We start from the raw sequence: 11,856 nt of genomic DNA, 5'->3' as shown, positions 1-11,856 counted from the left end.
CAGGGACCTTGTGAACTCTTGGAAATTGGGCTGTTTTGAGAGGCTTGAGGCAGGAAGAGACTGGGGTAGGGAGGAAATCAGACCTCTTCACCTCTCCAGGGATGGGGCTGAGCCAGGTGATATCATAATGGGCATTGCCCATCCTAGAGAGGGAATCAGGGTGGGGTAGGAGCAAGAAGGCTGTGAGGGAGGGAAGCTGAGAGGTCCTCCACAGGAGGGGGGTCGCAGCAGCTGGGGCACCTGCCGAGCTGTCTGGGAAAGGGGATTGGGTGGTCACTGATGTATTGCAGGAGCCCCTGGTAGGTAGAGCCCACCACGGCATCCCCTAGACCCCACTATGTTCCTCTTTTCCCATAAGACTAAGACCCCCATCAGCACCTACAGTGACTCCTACAGGGATCCTACCTCCATCAAGGAGGGCTATAAGGACCCACCTCTGTGGGCCTGGGAAGCCAACAGGTTTGTGACTCCGGTAAGTAGCGAGCTGGGGCGGGGGTTGGGGGGCGAGCAGCCCAGAGTGTACAGCTGTGGGCGTCTGGATCACTGACAGTGTGTGGTTGTCATTATGTGTTTGTAATTATTGTAGCTTTGTGTGTGTGTGTGTGTGTGTGTGTGTGTGTGTGTGTGTGTGTGATTCATTTGCTTAGGCATGGAATTTATCATGATATATATAAAGTAGTACGAGATCCTGCCCTCATGATGACCTCCTACTCCACCAGGGTAGGAGATGGGGAGAGATAGGTGATAATCAAGAAATAAATAAGAGTTTTGTAGATTGTCCCAAATTGTGTAAAGGACATAAATCGGGTACTGGAAATGGAAAGTAACCAGGGAGAGCTACTTAAATAGAAGTAATGAAAGAGGGTTCTCTCTTTCAAGGTGACATTGAGCTGAGACTGGAAAGGTGAGTGAGAAATAGCCATGTGAAGAACTGAAAGAATAGGGTTCCAGGCAGAGTGATCAGAAAGTGCAAAGGCCCTGAGGCTGCCTGTGGGCTCTGCCTACAGGAATGTTTTTATGCATGCTTATTACAGTCTCCTGTGTCTGTACTTGAAGACAGGTGGCCAAGTGGGGCTGTGCGGCTTTCACAAAATGGAGAGATCTGTAAGTCTAATTGTGACTCTGCCCAAGGGAGTTTATCTGTGTGTACCACCCAACAAAACTTTGCTGAGTATTTACATGTGTCAGGGACAATGTGGTTACAGTGAAGGGCCAAGCCATGCCTTTGAGGATCTCTCGGCAAAAAGTGAACAAAGTAGGACTGCCCAGTGTGGAACATGCACCAGCAGAGGCTTGTGCTGGTATAACAGCCAGAAAGCCACTCCTGGGACTTGAAGGGCAGGTCTGCTAAGAGATCCAGAAGAAGGACACTCGAGCAGAAGAGGAATGTGAGACAGGGCAGCCCAGGGGCAGGGACCCACCAGGAACTGAGAACTGGAGCAGAGGGAGAGGCCAGCCCTATGGTAAGAGAGAAGCCTGCAGACCATGAAGGGCTTCAGGTTGTGTTGAGAAATGTGGTCATAATGGTCCAGCCTTTTGAGCCTGGGAGTGTCATGCTTGGATTGTGAGGGACACACTCTGGCCACTGTGGCAGGAGATTGAAGGGGCTGGAGTTGAGGGCAGGAAGCCCAGTGAGGTGGTGAAGGATGAGGGAAGAGGATATAGGTGGGAGATAAGGAGAGACTGTAGCAGTGAAAAATAGGAGAGTATTTTTGAATAGGAGACTATTGTTATACTCTCAATAGTACTCTCCTACTGTTGAATAGGAGAGTCTTTTTAAAATAATTTTTATAATTACAAAATAAATATATGCTCAATCAGAAAGTGGGGATCACTCAGAGAAGCACAAAGAAAACGGCCAATAATTCTCACTACCCAAAATAACTACCATTAATTTATTATTATATGCCTTTTCAGGAAGCAAATATTTTTTTATGAAGGTGGTGTCATATTGTATACTAATATTTTGAATCTTGCTTTTTTCACAAAACCATATATCAAGTACATTTTCCTGTGTCAAAAATATTCTATAATGTAATTTTAATGACTATAGTATTTTATTTTATGAATGTACCAAAATATGGTTGAGGAATCTTATATTATCGGAAATTTAGATTATTTATAAAATTTTGCTAGTATAATTATTCTTGTACATTCTTTGTATATATCAACTATTCCCTTAGGATAAATTCATAGATAGAAATTGTTGAGGGAAAGGATATGTGAATCTAAAAACTTTGCATATACACTTCAAATTGCTGTGATAAGGGTTATAATAAGCTACATGCCCACCAGCAAAAGATGAGAGTGTCTGCCTGCTTTTCCAAACTCAATAGGAGGGAATTTTTAGGAAGCAGATAACACACCTTGGTCACCATCTAGATATAAAGAAGAGGGGAGAGGTTAAGAGGACTTCTGGGTTTTGGACTCTGGAAAACTGGAGGAAGGGCAGTGCTACCAACTGAGATTTGGAATTGCAGATTAGAGAGAGATTAGGAGTTCATCTGGGGACAAAAATATTCAAGGACTTCCAGGAAAAGATGTCTGCTGTGTAGCTGGATATACTTATCTGAAGCAAAGGAAAGAGGTTTGGGCTACAGACATGAATTCTGAAATCAACATATAGGTGGTAGCTGAAGTCATAGAGATTGCCAAAAAAAGAGTAAGAAAATGGCCAAGGATAGGACTTCGGAGAATATCAATATTTCAGGAGTAGGTAAAGGAAGAAGAGCCATAAAAGGAGACAGTGATAGGACGAAAATCATAGAGAAACCAACAAAGACAGCATTATTAGACAAAGCTCGGTGTCAAATGCTGTCAGCACAGAAAGGGATCTCTTGGATGTAGTAACACTTAGCCGCCTGGCTAAACAGCGTCAGCGACTGGAGAGGAATGAAAGTCAGATAGCAGTGGGATTAATAATGAAGGAAGAGTCTTCCGCTTCTGGCAGTGTGGTGGTCTAGAAACTCTGAAGGGCCCTCCTGCTTCCAAACAACTAGGTCCTGCATAAAAATTAATTTTCATTTTGTTTTGGACTGTCAGTGGAGATGAGTAGTAAGTATACTAAGAAGACAGGATTGCCCCGAGGACAAACGCCACTATTAGTACTACAAGCAGGAGTTTAAGCCTTAAGCTAGCTGAGAGATGGAGCAACTGAACCAGAAAGTCCAGTGATCTCTGGCTCCCTTCCTCCCCGCTACCCCAACACACACACACACACACACACACACACACACACACACACACAGACACACACAATGAATGTATATCTTCTATGGTGGAAAATATCCTCAATGTAGGTTTCCAGTTATCCTTAGAGTATGGTCAGTCAGATCTGAGCTCACAATAAAAGACGTAAGGAGACAAACCACCCTATGACAGTCAACAGAAACAACGAACAGCAGACTTAAACCTCCAAGGATGTCAGATATTGGAAATAATAGTTAAAGAACACAAAATAATTATGAATTTTTCTGAGCAAAATGTGAACTCATCAAAATGAGGATGCAACAAGAGATTATATTTTTAAAAGAATGGACAGATTTTTTAAAGAAACGAAATTTTAGAAATAAAAGATATATGTGTTAAAACCAAAACTCAAAAAAAATTAAAAACAAAAACAAAACTCAATGGATGGATTAAGGAGCAAATTAGACACAGCTTAAGAACATCAGTGAAATGAAAAACAGAGCAGGGGGACTTCCCTGGTGGTCCAGTGGTTAAGACTCCACGCTTTCAGTGCAGGGGGCACGGGTTCCATCCCTCATTGGAGAACTAAGATCCCACAAGCTGTGCAGTGTGGAAAAAAAAAAACAGAGCAAAAGAAATTTCCCAGAATGCAGCACAGAGAGCTATAGAAAATATGGAAGAAACATTAAGCAATATGAAAGAAAGAGAAGATCCCACACACTACTCGGGGTTCCAGAAGGAAAGAGCAGAAAGGAGAGTAGTCATTATCTGAAGAGACAAAGGCTCTTGATTTTCAACAACTAACAAGAGAAATGAATCCATAGATTCTTAGGTAACACGTGAAACTGCACAACACCAGCTTAAGAGATGACCTTAAAAACATGCAGAGAGAAATTATTTTCAATGTGTCTTTCAAGAACAAAAGAAAGATAAAGACACAGACAAAAATTAAAATATTTACTACAATAAGACATATAATAGGGGGCTTCCCTGGTGGCACAGTGGTTAAGAACCTGCCTACCAATGCAGGGGACACAGGTTCGAGCCCTGGTCTGGGAAGATCCCACACGCTGCTGAGCGGCTAAGCCCGTGCACCGCAACCACTGAGCCTGCGCTCTACAGCCCACGAGCCACAACTACGGAGCCCACGTGCTGCAACTGCTGAAGCCGTCGCGCCTAGAGTCCGTGCTCCGCAACAAGAGAAGCCACCGCAATGAGAAGCCCGTGCATCGCAACGAACAGTAGCCCCCGCTCGCCTCAACTAGAGAAAGCCCACGCACAGCAACGAAGACACAACACAACCAAAAATAAAAATAAATAAAAAAATTTAAAAAGACTTACAATAAAGGAACTTCTAAAGGATACACTTTGGGGAGAAGGAAAATGATAACAAAAGGAAGGTCTGAGATGCAAGAAGGAATAGTGAGCTAAGAAACTGGTAAACATGAGATAAATTTAAACAAACATTGTCCATAGAAAATAATTATAATAATTTTTAACTTGTAAAATTTAAAGAAAGAACCAAAATATTAGAAAACAATATCATGTAAATTGTATATTAGAAAACAATATCATGTAAGGTACAAGGATAAGAAAGGAATTTTTACAAAAACTGTCATTATTCACAGATGATACAGTTGTGTTTATAGAATCTACAAATTATTAGAATAAGAGAATTTAGAAAGTTGGATGAATTTAAGATAAAAAGCATATTTAGGAAGCATAATCTTAAAATATATATATCATTTTAGCAACAATGAGTGAGAGTAAATAGAAATAAATCTAACAATGTGTGCAAAACTGTATGGATAATATTATAAAACTTTGAATACTTTAAAAGAATACTTAAATGAAGAGGCATAACATGCTCATGAATAGGAAGAGTCATTAACATAAAGATTCCATGCAATTCTGATTAAAACCTCAACAGGAGTTTTTGAAGAATTTGACAAGCTGTCTCTAAAATTTATAGAGAAGAGCGAAGGCCCAAGAACTAGCTAAAACACACCTGAAGAAGAAGGGGACTTGCCCAGTCAGATATTAATATTTATTACCAAGCTATAGAAATTCATAAAGCATAATATTACTGTAGGGATACACAAATTGATTAATGGAATAAAACAGACCAGAAATGGAGCCACACATATATGGAAACGATATACAACAGAGATGACTGAAAGTAAAGCTATGGGAAAAGATGTTTCAGGCTTGGGGTGGCATTACAAATCTGTGGGAGAAGATAGATTACTCAATGAGACAACTGGTTATCCATGTGGATAAAAATTAAATTTATCCCCTAATTCACACCAAACCCCAAAACAAATTCCTGACAGATTAAGGCATAAATATGGAAAGTAAAATTGTATAATTTTAGAAAAAATTATGACATTATCTCCATTATCTTAGATTATGGATGGATTTCCTAAGTCACAAAAGCACTACATAAAAGATGAATAAATTCAACTATGTTAAAATTAAGAACTTATGTTCATCAAAAGACACCAAAAAGAAAATGAAGTTACAAGCCACAAACTGAGAGATGATAATTGCAACATGTAACTGACAAAGGAATATGTAGAATATATAAAGAACTGTAATTCTCTGGGTTAAAATGAACACGTTTTGACTCCTTCCTAAAACTCCTCAAAAACTACAATAAATGCATACTTAAGACATAAATTTGCAAGAATAGTGAGAAGGAAGGACAATGACAACAAAATTACAGAAGCTGGAAAGTGTGATAGATAAGTAGTAACTGACACAGCAGATCTGAGAAAGCTGAATCCAAAGCCAGCAGTGGGAAACACAAGACATAATTCGACTTAAAACTGCAGAATTTTTAAAAGGCTCAGAAATTGGTAATACTAGGTTTCTCTGGAACAGAAGATGGGACAGGACCAAGGCTGAAACAATAATGATTTGAAAGCTAAGAAGCAATTAAACCCCCTCTTCTATTCCACGCCGTAGGGTGACTGCTCGCCCATCTCTGCAAAAGTCAAAAGGCTTATTTTTTGGCAAGGATCTCAGGACTGGAGATTCCAGTTAAGGTCAGGGTACCATACTGAAAACAGATGAACCTCCATACGCTGAATGCTAACCCCCCAGCAGCCCTCTTCTCCACTAGGTTCTCAGAACAATGGCAGCTAGGTCACTACTCTCAAGCCAAAGACTGAAAGAGTCTCTTCCGAGGGATCTGATGAGCCCAAGAGAAAAGACCTACAGATACTGACAGAGTTTGCAACAAATAGTCTAGCCAGAGCATCCTACAATGATGCCCACCCACAGCTCAAAGCCTCCAATGAGCCTTTTTAGTCTACTCATAAACATGAGCAGACAGTCAAAGATTACAGACATCTGAGGAAAGCCTCGAATGGAAACACTGAAGAGTCTGTGAGTTCTTCTAAATGATTATTTGTGTGTGTGTGTGTGTGTGTGTGTGTGTGTGTGTGTGTGTGTGTGAGCATGTCTGAGTGTGTATGTATAGATGTACATCTGTCTATGAGTGTATCTGGGCGCACAGATCTATGTGTATGTCTGGACGTGCATGTGTTTGTGTGTATGTAAAACTCAGGGGAGTGCTAAGTCATGGGGCCCCTCCACCCATATGGAGTATGACTGTGTAGGATCTGCCCACAGAACAAAACCTCAGCTGGGCACGGAGGATCCAAGAAGCCCCTCAGCTGAGGGGTTTTCAGGGGAATAGGAGCACTAGAAGCAGCAAGGTCTCATCCCAGGCCAAGAGAAGCCTCTGCTCTTCAGATCATAGGGATGAAATGCAGTGCAACAGCATCATCCCAGCACCTTGCTGCCCACTATGATGAGAAAGTCCTTTCTGGTGTCTGACTTTGCTGGGTGTCCCACCCCTGTAACCCAGCTGCCTTTTCATCCCAGCTGCCTACAGAGACATGGGCCCACAACTAACTTGGCAATGTGCCTTTAGCTGAGGACAAGGGGGCCCTTGATCTGGGCTTCTACAGACCCAGCCAAACAAGGGGTGTTGGGATAAGATGAGGTGAACCCCAAGAAGCAGAGGGGCCCAGAGCCTGAACCAAGATCAGGGAAAAAATCAGGATAGGATGTGGACCAGCACAACGTAAATGTCAGGGTCAAGGGTAATATTGGTGTCAAGATGAGAACCACAGCAGAATTAGGGTCAGGTTGGAGTCAGAGAATTAGATTTTAAAGTAGGTGCCCCTCTGGCCCCATCCTTCATCTCCTTCAAGGTGCCAGATTCACAGAGAGCCCTTCCTGTCCAAAACACCTGCCTAAGGTAGCCAGCTCCGAGGGCAGCCAGCCTTTCCTGAGGTTGTTCCACGGGCCTGTTGCTCTGTTGGGGAAGACCCAGGCCCTGCTCCCAGGCAGCACACAGTCTGGAAGAAAGAGGACAGGAACACCCAGCTCTGCCCTTATAGGTCCCAGTCAAGGAAAGGACAGAAATGAGAAGAACATCAGAAAACCACTCTGACTGAGGGAAAATGTTGGGTTCCAAGTCCGAGCCTTGGATGGAAGAAAAGGAGAAAAGGGTGATTCAAGCAAAAGAACTATGCAGAGGGAACCAAGGCTGGCCTGGGGATCCCTCTGGTATAGGGAGAGGGTTGGGAGACCCACCTGGGCTAACCTCAATAGGGCCTAAATCTAGGTCCAGCTGGATACCAAGGCTGGGGTCTCCATGCACCTAGCCATCTTCTCCCCTCTCTCCTTGCCAGGGCCTGACTCAGACTGTGCAGCGCCACGTGGATCCTGAAGCCCAGCAGAAGACGATCAAGTGTGCTGTGCAGGACTATAAGAGTTCTATACCAGGCCACCCCTACTTGCCTGAGAAATACTGGCTCTCTCAAGAGGAAGGTAGGGCCTCACCCATCACCCAACTGTGACCCCATTCAGTGACCCCAACAAAGACCCTACACCTGAACCCAACTTGACTTCTGACCTCCACCCTGATCCTATACAAACCTTATCCCCATCCTCGACCAGGGCTTCTTCTCTAATTACCCCCATTCCAGCTTGATTCCCAACCACCTGGCCTGACCTTGATCCTGACCCCTGACCCTGGAGGAGGAGATCCAGGCTCTGCCTTTTGGGAGCTCCCAGTCTATGCCAAAGAATTGGAAGAGGCCTGGGCCTTATCCCTAGAGAGAGGGAGGGAGCATTAACCTCCTCCAAATAAATTCCTCCATGTGTATTCCAGTGCTATCTCCTCCCATCTTCTTAGTGACCCTGCTCCATCAGGTACCCTTCTCTCCTGCATCCCTCTGCCTCACCACATCTCTCTCCCCTCAACCTGGAAGCCTTTTCTAATTTCCTCCTGTCTAAAAATTCTCTCTCGCTCCTCCCCTTCACAACCAAGATTCTTGGAAACAGAGTCTATGTCTCTACTTCCTCACTCCTTATGCCTTATGAGAAATTATCTTTCTCATTTGGTTAGGGGTTTATTATGTCTTCCTGTACATTCCAAAAGAACAGAGTCTTGTTTTATTTAGAGCTGTGCCCCCTCCACCTAGAATAGCAGCAGGCTTCATAAGTATTTATTGAATGAATTGATGATTAATCTTCAGTTGAAATTGGGAGTCTGCATCTCCTACACTCATGTTTAATGTTTATTAAAACTGATCTTGTATGGTTCTAATTACCTTATCCATGGGACTCTTCAGTCTTTTCCTCATGAGACCTACCCTATGTATTTCACTCTGACCACTCTCTCCTCTGTGAAACTCTTTCCTTCCTCAGCTTCTCTGATGCCTCAAATCCTGGGTCTCTTGTTTAATCATTCTGGAAACATGGGGTTCCTCGGGATGCTGATCGGACCCTCCTCTCTCCTTATTCCTCTCCTGAGACCGTTTAATCTAACCCACATCTTTAATTACTGACAACTCTAAGTGTTTATTTCTAGTCTTGTCCTCTTACCAGGATTCCACTTTCCTTTACCTGATTATGATCAAATTTACCTGAATGGCCCCAAACACTTCAAACTCAGTATGTCCAACCCACCAACCTAGAACTCCAAGTCCCAACACACTGTCCCACACATACACGTACCTGCTTTTACTCTAGGGCCCCTAGAACTCCTTTCCTAATCTCTCACATGTATTCTTTCACACTGTTAGAGTGGTGGATCAGAGAGGAACTTACAGGACACTTAGGTGACTGGATGGGTGGGGCTTTGGAGGGTTTTAAGTAGAGAACTGTCTTGGTCAGATTCTCATTTATCGTAAGTGCCCCAGTTTCTATGTAGAGATCAGATTGTAGGATTTCAGAATGAGGCAGGAAGACCAGTAGGCTAATAACAATAATAAAAACAATAATAATAATGGTGATGGTGATGGTGATGATGATGGTTTTCTCTGTGCCAGGCATTGTTCTAAATGTTTTACATATAACATCTTATTTAAATCTCACAACGCCCCTATGGGGTAGATAGTATTATTACCCCCATTTTAAAATTAAGGAAACAGAGACAAGGTGAAATTAATTAACTAGATCAAGGTCACACACAGTTAATATCTGGCAGAGCTGAAATTTGAAACATAGGAGTCGGTCTACCGAGTCCATCCTATTAACCGTGACATTCTTGTCTCCTGGTTTAGGCACTGCAGAGATACAGGAGTGATATCATGGGGGACTGGAAGAAAGAATAGAGTCAAGTGATTTTAAGGAGGCAGAATAAGCAAACTTTGAGCCTGGATGTGGAAGATGAGAGGGAGGATTTGGGAGGAGGCCCGTTTCCAGGGTTTCCAGGTTGGCTGATTCAGAGAGGGTGGTGCCAGGATGAAAAGTGATCAGCTCAAAGGACCCAGGCTCCACTCAGAAGCTTGTCTTAGGTGGGATATAGGCTGCATCTCAGTGTCTAAGACAAGTATGGGGCCAGGCTGGGCTTTTCTGGCCTAAGGGAGATGAGTGAGAGTCCAGCTTTGTGCTGGGGATCAGAGGAAAAACATCTAAGGGGTCCCAGATCCTGGGGCAGAATAAGGAGTAATACTGTCTTATGTCTCCACCCCTATGATCAAGCAGACAAATGCAACCCAAACCACCTGTGCGGTAACCGGTATAATACATGGAAGATGGGACCTTACAACTGTACGGGCTGGAACAAATGTGCCACATACCTTCCTCGGCTGCCTAAGGTATCTACTGTGCCCAGCAAAGATGCCTGGGGCCTGGGACCACCCCCCACCCCCCATCTGCCTCCCAAACCACAGTGTCTGATATTTCACCATTAGTTTCTCATCCCTTTCCCACCAACAATGCTCCAAGGCCTTTTCCCATTTGTGAGACTAGGGTTTATATTTTCTAGGAAACAAGGGAGCTCAGGAGTGAAGCTGTGCTGGGCCTCTGGGTCCCAATCTCTGGCTAGGCTCTGTGGAGACATGGCTGGTGCGCACTCCTTGAGGCGCTACCTTCCTGAAGCTTGCCACCTGGCGCCTTCCCACATGGTCTGGCCAAGAAGTCATTGATAGGCTGAGTCTACCTCCTCCTCTCTCCCCTCCTTTGTGATGTGAGCAAGGACAAAGGAGGGAGAACAAGGCCATCCAGAGGCAGAGCAGATAGATACAGGAGAGTCTTCCAAAGAGATAGGAAGGAGTCCAGCCACGGCCCCAGGCATGAAGAAAGAGGGAAGATGTAAGGATACCAGGCAAGAGTAGGGGCTCTTAACTGTAGGTTGATGGCCGACCTCAGGTTGACCGAACCCTTCTGAATCAGAACTTCAAGAATCAGAATCAGAATTTTTCATAAGTTCCCCAAGTGATTCTGATGGGCAGGCAACACTGCAATATTGAAAAATCCCTATTAGAGAGACACGAAGACACAGCTACACAGAGTCAGCTAGACAAAGAAGGGTTAAAATCAGAGGCAAACGGTGAGACAGGGATATCAGAGGTGCAGGTCCAGACCTGGTCCACCTACAGCTCCACTTCCCCCACCCCCACCACCTGGGAGGCGGAGTAAACCGCGTTGCCCAGCGACAACCCCAAACACTCACAACGTGGGAGAGTAGGGGAGCTTCTGGAGGGCGGGAGAAGGCGCGGCCTGGGACTAGTCTGCGTGTTCTGGGGGACTAGTCTGCGTGTTCTGGGAGAACCCCCAAAGGAGGAACTCTTCCGGGTCAGAGCTTGAGGCAGCGTGTGTGCCACTTCCAGGAGGCCGGGATGGAGACAGTAGTTCGAGGAATGCCCTTGGTGTACCCTCCTAAGCCGGAGCGACTCAACGCCTACGGTAACGGATGGTGGGACAGTGGAGGGAAATGGGTAGGCCAGAAGGACGGAGGGGTGGAGACCCGAGGTACGGGGCGGAGGCCGAGGGCCCTGGAGAGGCTGTAACCTTGTCTCTGTTTGTGTCTCCATCTCTTCCTGTCTCTGAACTTGTCTCTTCCCATTCCTGTGACTCTGTGTCTGGGTCTCCCGGGCTCGGGGCCCGCGGGCGCAGAGCGCGAGGTAGTGGTGAACATGCTGAACTCGCTGTCACGGAACCAGCCGCTGCCAGAGATCACGCCCCGCTGCGGGTGTGTGGACCCGCTGCCGGGCCGCCTGCCCTTCCGGGGTTATGAAAGCGCTTCCTCGGGCCGCCACTACTGTCTGCGCGGCATGGACTACTGCGTCGCCGGGCCACCATGCACCGAACATCGCCTGCGGCTTTTGCACACGGAGCGGCCGACTGCAAGGTTCGCAGGGC

General features: G+C 45.1%; 1 protein-coding gene across 1 annotated transcript in view; it reads left to right on the top strand.

Moving 5' to 3' along the window:
- The first annotated feature begins 337 nt into the window (after nucleotides 1-337).
- Nucleotides 338-11,856, top strand: part of SPMIP6 (sperm microtubule inner protein 6) — a 13,374-nt gene continuing 1,855 nt past the window's right edge. The window contains exons 1-5 of the mRNA XM_024753882.1: nucleotides 338-472; nucleotides 7,896-8,034; nucleotides 10,195-10,310; nucleotides 11,325-11,400; nucleotides 11,611-11,840. Coding sequence (XP_024609650.1) covers nucleotides 338-472; nucleotides 7,896-8,034; nucleotides 10,195-10,310; nucleotides 11,325-11,400; nucleotides 11,611-11,840 — 696 coding nt within the window. The remainder of the gene's footprint in view (nucleotides 473-7,895; nucleotides 8,035-10,194; nucleotides 10,311-11,324; nucleotides 11,401-11,610; nucleotides 11,841-11,856) is intronic.

This window comes from Neophocaena asiaeorientalis, unplaced genomic scaffold (genome assembly GCF_003031525.2).
Source record: "Neophocaena asiaeorientalis asiaeorientalis breed wild unplaced genomic scaffold, Neophocaena_asiaeorientalis_V1.1 scaffold220, whole genome shotgun sequence".
Lineage (NCBI taxonomy): Eukaryota > Metazoa > Chordata > Mammalia > Artiodactyla > Phocoenidae > Neophocaena > Neophocaena asiaeorientalis.
Note: the sequence above shows the minus strand (reverse complement) of the source record. Positions and strands in the feature narration are given on the sequence as shown.